At 34.1% G+C, this 15,854-nt stretch overlaps 1 protein-coding gene across 2 annotated transcripts; it reads right to left on the reverse strand.

The window, feature by feature from the left end:
* Positions 1 to 8,564: 8,564 nt before the first annotated feature.
* On the reverse strand, positions 8,565 to 15,513 carry LOC136232509 (internal alternative NAD(P)H-ubiquinone oxidoreductase A2, mitochondrial-like). 2 transcript variants are annotated; one of them, XM_066021709.1, is made up of 10 exons: positions 15,495 to 15,513; positions 15,308 to 15,371; positions 13,336 to 13,916; positions 13,009 to 13,222; positions 12,208 to 12,368; positions 12,058 to 12,123; positions 11,807 to 11,970; positions 10,853 to 10,967; positions 10,575 to 10,754; positions 8,565 to 9,006 (listed from the first exon to the last, which is right to left on the reverse strand). In XM_066021709.1, the coding sequence occupies exons 3-10, from the start codon at positions 13,879 to 13,881 to the stop codon at positions 8,851 to 8,853; spliced, it is 1,602 nt and encodes a 533-aa protein (XP_065877781.1). In that variant the 5' UTR covers positions 13,882 to 13,916; positions 15,308 to 15,371; positions 15,495 to 15,513; the 3' UTR covers positions 8,565 to 8,850. The 2 variants fall into 2 exon arrangements, with proteins under 2 accessions (XP_065877781.1, XP_065877782.1); XM_066021710.1 differs by lacking the exon at positions 15,495 to 15,513 and having other exon boundaries at positions 13,336 to 13,921; positions 15,308 to 15,461.
* Between the last annotated feature and the right edge of the window lie 341 nt (positions 15,514 to 15,854).

Here is a 15,854-nt window from a genome sequence, read left to right on the forward strand (position 1 = left end):
AAACTTCGGCCTAGGAGGTATGGGCCATATAAAATCACCAAAAAGATCAACGCCAATGCCTATCATATAGCATTGCCAAACTGGCTTGGCAAAGTCTCACCAGCGTTCAACATCCGTGACCTTAGCCCATGGAAATCGGATGGTCCTTTAGAGCTCAACAAAAACGAATCAGTGCCGGACTCCAAGGCATGCGAGCAAGGCGGATCTAGGAGTACGCCAGAAGGCGTATCCACATATGAGCATGGGCGGATCGCCAAGATTACTTCCTCAGGAAGTCGACCAACAGACAGCCTGACAGTCCGTACCTGCGCCGACGTACTCCTTGTCTGAACAGACTATCCATTTTGCCCTTTGTCTTATGCCTTTTTGTAACCCTAATAGGGGTAGCGTCGGTCATTAGGGGATGTATTTATACCCTCATTTTGTAAGAATGGAACAACTTTTATCAATCAAATATCATTTCTCTTTGAGAATTAAGGTTTATACCTTGTTATCGGGATTCACTCCTTCAAGTTAAGCTTGAGAAGAACATCTTTGTTGGTTTACGATTAAAACCTTCATTTCTCGCTTTCAATCCGTATCAGTTTCATGACTAGGGATGGCAACGGGTAGTGTACCCGCGGGTACCCGGCACTATTCGACCCTAATGGGACTACCCGTACCCTGTATAAAAGGATATGGGACGGGTATGGGATCAAAACCATTACCCGTTAGGGTAATGGGACGGGTATGGGAATACCCCTTAGGGTACCCGGTACCCGTCATACTTTTTTTTTATATTAATAAATATCATTGTTTTTTAGATGTAAGACGTGAAATTTAAACTCCAACCATTTATTTTTCAACAATTGAGTGGTACCACTAAGCTACTTTATTCTTGTTAATTAAGATTCAATTTATTCAAATTTTAGATTGATGATTTATTAAATTTATAGTTTGTTAAATTTGTCATATTTTTTTTATTTATTGATTCTTAACGGGTAAGGGTACCCTTGGGTACCCGAGAATTAAATGGGAAGGGTATGGGATGCAAAAAGTATACCCGTTAGGGTAATGAGACGGGTACGGGTAATTAAAAAATAAAAGGGTAAGGGTTTGGGAATGATATTATCCGCGTGTACCCTACCCGTTGCCATCCTTATTCATGAAACCGGTATATAAAAAATCGTTGAAAAGATACGGGCTAGATAAAAAAAAGAAAAAAAATTAAGCTTTATGTAGGAGTGATCATACATTATGAAAAAAAAAAAAGAAGAAAAAGGGGGGGCAAGGATTCTCATAGAAATTGAGTTGTAGGGCCAACAAGAACAGAAACAAAATGCCAGAGCTGGCATGTCCAGGGTCAAGATTGTCAACTCACTAAACAATACAGTGGCATGTTTTGTAATTAAAGTGAACTCTGTGGGCAATAATGAAAAGATCTCAGTATATAAACCCAAAGAGGAACAGATGTTTGAACACAACAAAAATCTAAACAAAACTTGCTTTGCTTCACATATTCAGAGTGATCAAGAAAGAAAGAAAGTGATCTCAAGATTCAAAGAAAGAAAAAGAAAGATGTCAGGTGGAAGATCAACGGCTGTTATGAATTCAAGGAGGTTTTCTAGCCGTCCGATCCCAAAAAGAGGGCAAGTGAAAGTGGCTATAGTGCTCAATTTAGCTCACTCTTTTGCTTCCATTTTCTCTCATACCAGTCGGCGATCTGGAGCTTCTCATTCTGCTATTGTTTCTCAGTTTTCTTAGTTTGTCTCTGTGTTTACGGACACGGACACGGACACGAAAAGCAGAAACGCTACTAACTAAAAGTGTCCGTGCAATTTGTTTTGATTTTGAGGACATGGATCTATTGTGTATAAAGAAAGAGCAGTTTGTAGGTAGTTTTGCACATAAATGTTTTGGTTTCTATGTGTTAATTTTATATCATTAACTCTCCTTTATGCTTTTAGTTTTGAATTCTCTCTTAGTTCAATATAATTCATGAAAAGAATGAATCTTTTTCCAACTTTATGAACTGGGTTTAACTTTAAGCTGCTATAATGAAAACACAGAGATTTTGATCACCAAATGATCATATGTATTGTTGAGTTTATAATTCATTATTGAAGAAGATAATTTGGGGTTTTGGAATATATTTCTATCAATTACAAAGTTCACTACAAGAAAATTGCTTTTTGGCAACAACAGAAAAAGTTGTTGCAATAATGAACTTTCGCAACAATAAATTTTGTGTCGTTTCCAAATGTTGATTTTGACTATAAACGTAATTTGACAAGAAATCAAATTCATTTGGCATGAATTCGAGTCGGGGAAAGCCACTTGACGAGTTATTGGCATGAATTCGAGTCGGGGAAAGCCACTTGACGAGTTATTGGCATGACTTCTCCTTTAATCACTTTTTTTGTTGGTCTTATCTCAAGCGATTTATTGGTTTACGAATCATTCAGAAGCTTACTCTAAGATCATTTTCAAATTAGTGTGGTGAGTGTAGAACTTATACAACATCCATGACTAATTTGAATAATAGTATGACTCCATCCACTTTAACTCTACCATTCATTGATCTCCCCCCCTTTGAACGAGAACTCTTCTCTAGATCCCAAGCACTCCAAGATGTCAATGGTTGTAAAAGAAGCTAGTCGTTAGTTGACCGAACAAGGCTCTCGAGGATTAATTAGGGCTTGATCAGATTTATATTTTTGAATTTTTTATTTGTTAATCAACAAATTGTTATATAAATTCAATTAAAATGTGTATTATACTATCTAAAAATAATAATATAAAATTATTTAATATATGTATATTTATTCCATATATTTCTAAAAATGTGCAAACATCAACATTTCAATAACTATATCATTGAAACAATTCAAAAGTGAATTATAATAAAGCAAAAAAAAAAAAAACAATAACGTCGCTTAGGAGGTCTAGACGGCGTCTAGGAGGCCTAAGCGGAGCTCGGGAGCCAAAAAAGCCTAGATGGACTAATCCGAGAAAATCGGGATATGTTCTCGATTTTGAGCGTCTAGGCGGCCTTGTTTTTTTTAACATTGGGTAATCCTTTCGGTTTCCTTCAAATCACGCATGTTTTACATAAGCGAATGGATGAATTTCTAGCTTCACTAGTCCTAGAGCATAAGAATTTCATGAACGGGATCACCAAGCAGGTCATCTACAATGCGGAAAATGTTTAGGAAGCAAAGAACGTGATTCGAGAAAGGCGCGTCATAGAGATGGCACACGTCAAAGCTCATATCAAAGAAGTTGAATAGACTATCAAGCACAAGTCCTAGTTGCACGTTCAACGAGACATCACTTCGTCTATAGCTCTTTCTGTTTGAAGGAGATCTCTTATACCTTTACGCAAGCAAACTGAAGGGCAAAACCTAGGGAATAGGAGCGAAGTTTGCGTAGGATCCAAATCATCCTCTTTTTACCTTTTAGTGAGGGAAATTGGAAAGTATCTCCTTTTCGTCAAAATGACCGCTTTGGAAACACTCCATCAATCCCATTTCTGCCACAAAACGACGAAGGCTCCAAAAGCAATTTGTCGAGCCTATACCTCCTCTAAATAGGTGACGACTTTAGAAACATTCATTCGAGTTTGAATTTCCATAAAACAAAAGAAATCTATGGAGAAGTTATGTCGCACCCAAGCTTCGTGATCGACGTTTGTGGTAGGAAAAAATTACTGAACTTAGACCTCCTCGAGATCGACAGTCATCTCATATAAATTCCCCCCTAGAGGTGACGAGGATGAAAAATCACCTATCGACAAGGAAGAAATGTTTAACCTCATTTGAAAGGAGTTGAAAAATGTCATGGCATATGCTGGGATCGATACTCGAATCCTAGAGGTAACGGACACCAACTCCTCACTTTGCCTACGTGTTCTCAACGAGATGATACCTCAGTATTTTAAATATCCCTCTCTAAAAAAGTAAAATGGAGTTGGAGATACTAATGTGCATGTGAATAATTTCAGAAGATCGGTAAAGGCTACAACGACCACTAATGTCGTTATGCCTCCTTTTTCCAACAACTACGAAGGACATGGTTGCCTACTAGTACGAATGAATTCCATATGGATCCATTTGAAGCTTCAATCAAACGAAAAATTCTCTGAGCACTTAATCACCTCCATACCAAAGAGCAAGACAATGTAAGGCCTTAACTACTTGGTCTAGGAGCCGAACGGAAAGCCTTCGGGAATGGGTTGAAAGATTCTATATAAGACTGCAATCGAGAGAAAAGAACTATCTAAAGATCTTAGCACATGATGACCCAATACGTTGCTAGATCTTATGCCACAGGTCAGAGATTTTATCAAATGGGACACATATGCTCAATCAACTATTGAAGGATCACTTGGGTAAAAAAAAAATCATCATAAACAAAAACTTCATAGGGATGGAGACAAGAGACCACGAGAGCGACCAGAGCATGACTTTGCATTGCTCAATGCTCACATGAAGGAGGTCCTGTAATGTGTCAAGAAAAATAAACAACACATTGAGTATGTTCTGTAGTTCCAATATTCGGGTCGCAGACTCGCAGAACAATGTAATGTATTGTGAGTTCTATAAAAGTGATATAGAAGACTATAAAACAAGATCTATTAATCAATCGAATAAAGGTTTAAATTAATTAATAAATAATAAATTCAGATCTACAGAAACTTACTTTATTTTTAAATAAAAACATGGTTTTTGATTGAAATTTCCCATTAAAGCCAAATTCTCACTTTTTTAATCCAAATTATTTACATTCTGCATATAATCTTTGGGTTTTATATTGGAATTCGTAAATTCGTTTGAAAAATATGCCTTTACTTAATATGTTGTTCTGAACTTAAAATGAAATGTGTACAACTCATTTGGACATCGAATAAGATTTATTTAAAAACTTCTGGATAAAAATGAGTATCTATAATATGAGAGATGACCTCAAAAATTTTATATGTATATTAACAATAATAGTTTATAAGTTGCAAATTTAATCGTAAGGTTATTGAGTAAAGAACGAATTTAATCTCTATATACGAAATATGAATAGTACAGTAAAACATCTATAAATTAATACTCGATAAATTAATAAACTCTTTAAAATAATAATTTCTTCTGGTCCCGATTTGGGCCAGTTCAAAAAATGATCAATTTTAATAAATTAATAAGATAATAATTTTTTGGAACAACCCTTTATAAATACATTGCATTATTACCTCTATAAATTAATAATTTCTCAAATATATATGCGAAATATATATAGATATACGTACTTAGGATAATTTAGTAAAATATGAATCTACAATATTTTGTTTTTTCTTGAAATTTAAATCTAGTTGAATTTCATCTCTAACTATTCTCAGTGCATTCAAAAGTTCCGGTGTATCTTTGTCAAATTGTAACAAAAAATTGTAAAGAGTGGATGATGTTGTAATTGTTTCCTCTCTTGTAACTGATTTCAAAGGTACCGAATTATCTTCAGCTTCATCCTCAATTGAATTTTGCATAACGTTCGACACAATTTCTTCTAAACTTCGGACTTGTGAGCATTCATTGTTTTCACCTTGATAATCCAATATTTGATTGAAATCCATTGGATTACGGTAACCAAGCTGACCAATCATTCCCTCAAGTTCATGAATGTCTTCAGTGGTTGCTTCCTCTAAATTCGTTGTGACAGATTTATGAGAAGCATATTTTTGGTATGATTTGAAACAATACTCCATATAAATTTTTTATAGTAATTTATTATATTGAATATTTTTAACATAAATACAATGAACTTTCAAGTTCAATTAACTTATATAATGCACATTTAATTTTATTTGTTCATTGATTTTAGATAAAAACGTTATTTAAATTAGTAATTTAAATTTTATTTTAAAAAAAATCAAATCACTCTATAAATTAATAATTATTAATTTATCAATTAATTAATAACTTTCTAAATTAATAATTATTAATTTATCAATTAATTAATAACTTTCTAAATTAATAAAATTTCATGATCCCAACATTATTAATTTATAGAGGTTTCTCGATCTACACATGAAACATGAACCTTGGGCCCATGATTGCGATGGAATTGATTCTTGTGAAAAGAAAAGGTGAGCAGCCAGCTAGGTAATGGTCAAAATTCACACGATTACGATATTACTAAATAATAAGAGCAAATAGCCCATGTGATCTTTTTACCAAACATAAAAAAGAGTCTTTAATCGGTAGTAATAATTAAGATTATTAAATAAGGTTGTTGTCTGATATACTGAGAATAGTGTCTATTTCACATTCATTGAACAAAACACCAATTTTGCAATTTTTTTATTATTTTGTGTTCATATTTCTCAACCATAAAAAGTACTAATGTATAGTACCCTTTTCTTCCTTCATTTATACTTTTTGTTGTTCTATTATTGTATATGACTACTTCAATTGTTTATTCAATCACTACCATACTAATTTGACTTCAAATCTTGAAATCTAACTAGACTGATCTGTCAGATATTAATATAAGATATATGATTGGGCTTTAACTATCAGTTCGAGCTTTTAGTTCAATCAGTTCCATGACATGATCCACAAACTTAAAAAATAAAGTATTTTTCAATTGTAAATATGTAAACTTATACATGAAAAAAAATTACATTTTTTTGTTTTGTGAATTCATAGTGACATCTCTCAATCTGTGACGTAAATTTGGTAGATAGATCACCAAACTGTCAAAGAAGTGCCACAATCCAGTGCTTCTTCTCCGATGTTTTAAGTTAATGACATTATTGAGAGTAAGTAGATGAAAGAAAAATAGAGTGAAGTAAGAGTGAGATGATTATTTATAAATTGTAATCCATTGATCACTCTTTATAGATAGATGGTGATGGAAATGGAGATGAGGTTGGAAAAAAAGATGGGAATAATTGTGAATAATATAATTAAAAGAGTTATTGAAATTGAAAGTAATGAAAAAAAAAAATCCAATTTTATAATTGAGAAAATTTACTTTTAATTTACGATAGCAAGAGCAAAAAAGAAATGACTCGGATTTGTAAATTTACTTTTAAATATTACGGTAGCAAAAGGTTTATCTTATCCGTAAATTTATAGATTACATGGTTGACAAAAAGAAAGGACTCAGATCCGAGTGTTAAGAAGAGTTTAACCGATGAAGAATGGACTACAGTTGTTTTTCAATAGAATTCGACTTACTTAAAGTATATAACTTCTATTTTTATTGTATTTGTATTTGTTATAGTTTTTATTGTTATTTGTAGTCTTTTTATTGCTCTTTATAGTTTATTTTCTTTTCTTTGTAGATTTTGTACTACCTGTAATGTTTTATTTCTCCTAATTATTCTGATGTATTTGGCCCCGTTTGGGAATTAGCTGATTTGACTAGCTGTTTGTGTAGACCTGTTTGGTAAAAATTAGCTGATTGATAATAGCAGTTTGTGCAAAAAGACGAATAAGGGCATTAATTTTGGCGCAGGAGAAGAGGGAGTCTATCTATTAGGGTTAAAAAAGTCCATTAATTTTAATATTCCAAAACGCTAATTGAAAAAGCTCATTTTAAGAGCTTTTTCTAAATTAGCGTTTTCATCGCAAAACTCTCTCCCAAACCTCTCTCCACCAAACACTCCAATCAGCGGTTTCAGTAGTCAAACCTCTAAAATTGGTCAAAATCGCTATTTTTATCCCAAAACGCTCTTTACCAAACAGGTACTTTGTAATTTAATGGAATAAATGGACATTTTATTTTATATATATATATATATATATATATATATATATAAAGAAATGCAAAACTAATAAATATTTTGAAAATTTGTTTTACTGGGGAAGGATTCATATTATTATGGTGGGGTCAAGTTGTGAAAACAGGAAAGACTAGACTATGGGCAAAGTAGGATTCTCATAGTGATTGACTTGTAGGCCCAAAACAAGGGCAAAAACAAAATGCCAGTGCTGGCATGTCCAGGGTCAACATTGTCAACTCACTAAAAAATACAGTGGCATATTTCGTAATTAAAGTAAAATCCCAGGGCAATAACATAAAAATCTTATTATATAAACCCAAATAGAAAGAGATGTTTGAACACACCCCAAATCAAAACAGCAGAAGCTTTTCCACTGAACTTCCTTTGCTTCTCAATCATCTCAAGATTCAAAGAAAGAAAGATGTCCGGTGGAAGATCAACTGCTGTGATGAATTCAAGGAAGGCATCAAGGAGGTTTTGTAGGCGTCCGATCCCAAAGAGAGGGCAAGTGAAAGTGGCTATAGTGCTAAATTTGGCTCACTCTTTTGCTTCCATTTTCTCCCATACCAATCGCCGAGCTGGAGCTTCTCAATTTTCTTAAATTTCGAGAAAAAAGACCCAATTTTTAATGGTTCTTGAATTTCAGAGTTGTTTGTTTTGATTTTGAGGACTTCTATTGTACAAAGAGCTAGTTTTGCACATATATAAATGGATTTCTGTTTCTAAATCTTGCTTTCTTGTTCATGCTCTTAATTTGAAATTCTCTATTGTTCTAGGGTTAGAAACTTGATCAGAATCATAGAAAAGAAAGAACTAAACAGGGATTAAGTTAATCTATTCATGAAATTCACCTTTCATTTACATCAAATCATTGTAATTCATAGCTTTTGATGATCAAAACAGACATTTAATGGCATCTACAAGTAAGAAGTTTATAGCTTTCTAATCTTGCACTATCTATCCATGTGTTATTTTGGGAGAATCATAAACCTTGAATTGAATCTTGTGTAAAAAATCAAGGAGAGTATAGTGTGGAATCTAGTTGAAATGAATGTAAAGAATGAAAAAAGTGGATGATGATGATGTTTGTTTTGAGTCTATCCAATTCTGGAGTTATCTCTGCCAAAAACTAAAGTGGTTGCCCAGTTCACCGCCACATAGAACCTGTTTCTCCAACTCACCACGCGTGTAAGATAGGCAGAACGCCAGATTAACCAGCTGGTGAATCCAGCAAGTGATATCCCTTTTGCATCCTTCAAGACATAATAAGATAAGATCAAAAGGTTAGTAATATAAATACCAGCGGTGATCATCTATCTATATCATAGATAATCGTGTCCAATGTATAAATAACATATCACACTTAAACAACTATAATTAAGCAAGATTTTGGAAAGTTTGGACATATTAAAATGTTTATCGCTTAAGGGATTTTAAAGATTATCATCTTAAGATTTCAAAGAACAACAGATTCTTGCAGGCAAATCATGGAGTCAATGTAAACAAATACAGGTGATCAATAGGTTATGTTCAGTAGCGGAACCAAAACCCCAAATGATCCGGGGTTCAAACATATCAGCAAAAAAAACCCCAAATGATCCGGAGTTCAAACATATCAGCAAAAAAAAAAAAAATTCAAAACGTCAAAAAAAATTCAAAATTAAGTAAATATTATTATATACCTATTTCGTACTAGTGGTGCTAAGGGCCGACAACTGAATCCTACGTTTGTACAATTTTTGATAACGTTGCATAATAGGTTCATTTTCTATGCTTACAAACATATCATTCTCAATGTATACCACTGTACTGTCATTCAAATATTTATCTCCTATCTTGTTATGCAAACCAGTCTTGATAATGTTCATTGCTGAAAATACTCACTTAACATTAGCCGTCGCGACAGGTAATACCAAAAATAGCTCAATAAGTCGATAAACTAACGGATAAATCAATTGTCTATTCGTCGCAACTATTTTAATAGCAAGCTCCTTAATATTTTTAAGTTCACATAAATTTTTATCGTTTTGAAAAGACCAACATTTGAAAAGACCAACATGCAAGTGGGGTTTAAAAATTAGATCTTGTAACTAATTTTTATCATTCTGAAACGACGTCGTTTTATTAATTCTTAATCCAAATAAGGAAAGCTGTCCATCTTTTTCCTCTTGCTAAAAAAATCCCAGCAAAGGTGAACATAAAAGGCAAGGGTTCATATAATTCTCTCCAAAATATTATCAGACATCATTACTAAAAAAAAAATTCTCAATTCTCCGGCGGCCTGTCAGGGCTCGAACCTACCCCAACCCCCTAGTTCCGCCCGTGATCATGTTAGACTTCCAAACTTGTTTAAAGAAATATGATTAATCTCGTAAGTCTGCGTGGAAAATATGATTAACCTCGTCCATATGGGGAACAATAGAATATTTGGATTTTGAAATGTTTATCACATTAAACAAGCTTAAGAAACATAGGTTTATGCGGACAAGTTCATAGAATAATAGGTCATTTTAAATAAATTCAGATGATAAATAGATAGCTTTAAATGCGTTTAGTGGCTAACAAAATATTTTGTAATTTAAAACGCAGTCGCTTTTCCAGACAAGCTTAGGAGGGTCCTGATGTATTAAGCTTTATTACTTGCTTAATACATCAAGTGGCTCTAAATTTGGTCAAAAAAAAACTTTAAGATGTTTCATTAACTTTATAAACTTACTTCATGTGAGATGATCCCTATTGCTACATGACAACTTAATAGAAGATTTAGACAGTGTACCACTAAATTTAAGGGATCAAGATTACTTTAAATTCATTAAGTTACCTTTGATTGGCGCAAATCAACCAATGCCTTAAAACGTCCTACAGTTGCCATGCTACCTAGATGCTTGTACACAAAAGGATCGCCAAGAGGGACATCTTTTGCACTAAAAGCCTTGCCTGCATTTTCCTTGCCAATTTTGTTAAACACCTCAACTAGGTATTTCCCTTGCCTTTCTGCTACCTGTTTAAGAAGATGTAAATTTATTAGCTACAACTTCATTCATGATTTATGTTAGAAAGGGAAAAAAATAAAAAAATAAAAAAGTTGCTGAATTTGACCTGAGCTAGAGCTGGAAGAACTGGCTTCCCTGTATTTTCAAGAAAACCAGCACAATCTCCAAGGGCAAACACATCTTCCACAGATGGAACTCGGAGCCATTCATCAACTCCAATCCTGTGTCATTCAGAATATTGGTAACACATTGAAAAATGGGAAAGCTTGAAAAAGAAAATCCTCTAGTTTAGCATTTTGACATTTTGAGAATTGTGACATATGTGGTTCAATGTTAGGAAAGAAAAGGAATTTTTGGTAATACCGCACCACATTTTTATCCTGTCATGGAACCAATTGATCACACTGGCTCATGTCATGGAACCAATTGAACTAAAAGCTCGACTTGATAGTTAAAGGTCCACTCCATATTAATATCTGACATATCCAATCACTTTTCTATGGGTAGGTATTTCATTCATCGTTATTTCTACAGATAATCTAGACCACTTCAAGTCGTCAATACACTAAAGAATTCTACTGATTAAGAACAAACAATGTGTTTTATAAGCGGATAAAACCTCCAGCAAGTCAGTAAAGAAATTCCTTTTTTTTCTTATAGCATAGACGAAGAGTGCTTGATGTGTTGGTTAGGAGGACTGAAGAGTGGCAAAGGGATGCAATGATGAGGGATAGGGGAAGATCTAAACAAAAAATTGGAAGAGGGTAACGAAGAGTGATATGAGTTTATTGGGGATTGAGGAAAATATGGTAGTAGATAGGACGGAGTGGAGAGAGAGAATTTATATCCTTAACACGACTTGATTTCACTGTTTTGTACGATGGTTCATGTTAGCCGACCCAAAATCATTTCGGGACTAAGGCTTTGTTGTTGTTGTAGCAGCATAGAAAACTACAAGGATCTTTTCGTGGAAAAAAATGTCACAGTTCTCAAAATGTCAAAACGCGAAACCGCAATTGGGGAAACAGAAATGAAAGAAAAAATTGCTGCTTTTTGATACCTTCCACCAGGGGATTTGGAGAGATTCAGTGACTTCACAAATTGAGAAGGACCAACACCAGTAGACCACACCAAGAGACCATATGGAACTTCAGTCCCATCACTTAAAACTAGTTTCTTAGAATGAACCTCTTTCACTACACCTCGTGTAAATCGAACCCCAGACTGATACATAACTTCAAATGTTACTTAAACACAAACTTATTAATAGGACTTACAAATTAGAATTAGAAGAACATTCAATTAAATTACCTTAGTCAAGTGATTTGTTGCGTATTGACGTAGACTCACATCAAAGGATGATAAAATCTCATTTGCCTGTTCAAGAAGAACATGGTTAGCTTATTATAAGACACCAATCTTTGGCTTGTTCATATATGAATGAAGGATTCATATTTTTACCTCTATTAGAGTAACCTTGATGTAATCTTTAACATGAACATATCTCTCTTGGACATCACTCATTATAAAATCACTCAATTCACCACTGAATTCCACTCCTGTTGGACCACCTCCAATGACGACACAGTGTAAAAGCCGCTTCTTTTCTTCTTCGGATATGCCTGCCATGAAATTATTAGAATAACTACATTGTTACTATGCCTTAAACTACTCCAAAATTTACAGGTGGAGTATGCTGCTTGGCAAAACAAATAATAGATACAATAAAATTCTGTAATTTTTAGGGATAAGGTACAACATAGGTCTATTGTTTTTAGGGAAGTATCAATTTAGGCTCCACCTACAAAATAGCACCAATATAGGCTTAACATTTAAAAAAGGGTATCAATTTAGACCTCGAAAACGGATTGAACATGTCATTCCAATTATTACTGTGTTAAGTTCTGATTTCTCCCTCCACATACAATTGTCAAAACTTAACAAAGTAATATCAATGGCGTGCCTCGTTGCATTATCAAGGCCTACATTGGTACATTTTTTAAACGTTGAGCCTATATTAGTGCTACATGGTGCCTAAATTGATACTTTTCCAAAAACCATAGACCTATTTTGGTACCTTATCCCTAATTTTTAAAGTATTTTCGTCCACTGCGCACGCAGATTTTATTCTGGCTCCGCCACTAATTCCAAAATGAAGGAACTTTTTAATTTCTTTCCTAATGACTGAGCTGAAAATGTCCTTGGATCAATGTAGGAAGATCCATTCTTTCCAAGACTTGAACTTTGTCTATAAGAACTCACCTGGATTTTGAGAAAGCATGAGATTTAGGAGGAGTTTCTTCCTGATTTCCTGAGCATGATTCACTTCTCTCAGAAAAAATGCATGCTCCTTAACACCCTTGATACCAAAAGTTAGAGGCTCAGCTCCAGCAGCAATAAGAAGCTTGTCATAGGCAACTTTAAACCGGTAAGGCTCTTTAACCAATCCTCCATTGTCAACTGTCTCACAATACACCTGAAATTGACATCAGAGAAGAATAAACAACACTTAATTGCTTTAAATTTTAGACTTAAACTTAATTAGACAAGGCAAAAAATTGATTTTGTGGATGAATTAAGAAGACTCACTTCATGTTTGTCTGTGTCAATGCCAAAGCAAGAAGCCAGATAAAAATATGAGTTAGGATCTGCTGCTAATGCAGATTGTATCCTACTAACTGGCTCAGCAACAGTTCGAAATTCGAGGGTTCCAACACAAGTTGAAGCAAGCAAAGGAGTGAAAACCATGTGATTTCTTGGTGATATGCAAACAATATCATAGGTTTTTGTATCAAGTCCTTTCATGAACCGGCATGCCGCCCATCCAGTACCAAGCACAACTACTCTTGGTTTTTCCCCTTTTTTGGTTGCTTCTAAACCCGGATATCTTGGTTCATCATGCTCAATTTCGGACTCATGAACAACCCGTTGTGCATTAGGAAATTGGTGGTTTGGGGTTGAAGTGATTCCTCTGCTCCATAGATCTACACTTCTGATGCTGGAAAGGTATGAAAATTTGTTGCCTGCTGCTGCATTTTTAGCAGAAGTAAAAGAGCATACTGAATTTGATGATGCACCATTAAACGTGCTTCCTTTTCTTCTCAAGCTAGTTCTGGCTAGCCTTGCAAATGCCATTTATGTGTAAAGTTATAAGGTTTGGCCTATTGAACCTGCACTAGAAGTGAGGGGAAGTTAGCAATGTGTGTGAAAGGGAGAATTCAGAGCAGGGCTATATATAGGAAGCTAAATTGAGAGCTTCCAATTCATTATATGGGTAAAGTCCAAATGGCATGTGAAAGAATCGTCAGGCGTGAAGACGATCCTTTCTAAGGGTAATTAACAAAAGAACAAAAGCCAAACTTAGCTATTCTCATCAGTTGATGGTAGTCACAAAGAGTAACTTATAATTAAGTTTTAGCATAAGCTAAACCACAATAAAATGTCACTTTTTTCAACATATGCAAATACATAATTCTAACTATAACCAAATAACCAAAAGGCTAAATACATCGTAGAGTGACACGATTAACCTCTTAAGTTCTGCGTGGTAGAGCAAAGTAGTGATTTGAATAAGTTGAAATGCGTTTCACTTTAAGTAAGTTCAGTGAGCTAATGAGGAGAAATTTTACAATACTTCTCAACTAATCAATTGATAATCATCCCCCCATGTAGTGATTACATCCCACTTTTAAATGGTTGGATCCATTACTCAGAGAGCATTGTAGAAACTCTTGCTAATGAGACATGTCCACAGTTTAGAGCATCAATCAGATTGTTTGACGAAGTACAGGGGCATGATGATTTCAGTTAGATGGACTAAAAGAAGGATCTGATATTTGATTCTTCAACTTTAACATCTGTTTTTTCTAGAAATTTTAGTATACTTCCAGAGTAATACACCAAACAATTAAAATAGCATTGCATACTACTTCATGAGAGATGATTGGCATTAAGACAAAATATGTACTAGCCGCATTAGTTGATTTGTCGGGTGTAATACTCCGGGAAGAATATTCTACAATTTTTAGCATTTGGATACCAAGATTCAGCAAGATCATATCACAATTTCCAAGTGTTATTACTATTCTCTCAAGAACAGTCCTAAAATCTATAGCCTATTTAGAGCTAAAGGCAAAAACCATTAGACTAACTGAATTTCTGTGTAAACTGAAAATTCATGACCTAAGATCAGCAATTTTTAACATACAATAGCACTTGTAATAATAAACACGATTGATTCTACACTACACAGACCAATTTCCAATGTATAATTAGAAAAAAACTACAACCTTACATCACTATCAGAATATTCTCTAGGGTACCATTTTGAAAAGCAAAAAGATGGAATTTTTAATTACAAAGATCGCATCATCACATATATACAGTAAACAAAGCTTGAAGAATTAAGACGGGAGAAACTACTAGAACCCTCTATTAAGAAAACAAAAAAGGTACAATTTGAAGATCATTTACTTACAGATCATTACAGTTACCTAAAATGTAGAGAAGAACAGAGCATTTAGAACAAAAAGTGAAGAACAGAGTGAAGAAAGAAGATTACTTTAATTGTGGGTTTGAATTGAAGCTTGAATGTAGGGAGGAAAGTTTCTCCAAGATCTTTGGATCTGCTAAGAACAACAAATTAAAAAATGGATTGAAAATTAAGAAATGGAGATACTAAAAACTAAAAGAAATAAAATGCTATAAATAGCATAAGACTTGGGAGGCAAGAAAGTGAGAGGAGAAACCTCTAAAATATTAAATTAAATTAAATTAAATTACAGAAGAAGAAGAAGTATAAATGTTGCCGGTGCGTATATTCTTTTTTTTTTTTTTGTGGGTAAAAGTTGGCACTTGGAAGAGAAAGAAAGGAAGGAAGAAAGGAAACTCGCAAGGTGTGTCTGGGGAAAGTTTCGTTTTTGAAACTATGTCGTTTTTACGTGTAAGGACGGTTGTATCCCTGTCAGGTGCGGTTTTGTTGCGGAATGAGAAAGGGGTAGTTGTGGGTGTTACTGAAAATTTGGTTGAAGTTTGACCATGTGATGTCTAAAACCCTAATGCCAGCTGGCAGGGTTTTTCTGATGATCAGATGTGTTCGATTCTACGAG

The sequence above is a fragment of the Euphorbia lathyris genome, chromosome 6, assembly GCF_963576675.1.
Source record: "Euphorbia lathyris chromosome 6, ddEupLath1.1, whole genome shotgun sequence".
Taxonomy (NCBI): Eukaryota; Viridiplantae; Streptophyta; class Magnoliopsida; order Malpighiales; family Euphorbiaceae; genus Euphorbia; species Euphorbia lathyris.

Coding starts and splice junctions, on each gene's coding strand:
- LOC136232509 (XM_066021709.1), bottom strand. CDS start 13,881: ATGGCATTTGCAAGGCTAGCCAGAACTAGCTTGAGAAGAAAAGGAAGC. Junction 12,124..12,207: donor TCAAGGTTACTCTAATAGAG/GTAAAAATATGA, acceptor CTTCTTGAACAG/GCAAATGAGATTTTATCATC. Junction 9,007..10,574: donor TTGATTTGCGCCAATCAAAG/GTAACTTAATGA, acceptor TATGTCTTGAAG/GATGCAAAAGGGATATCACT.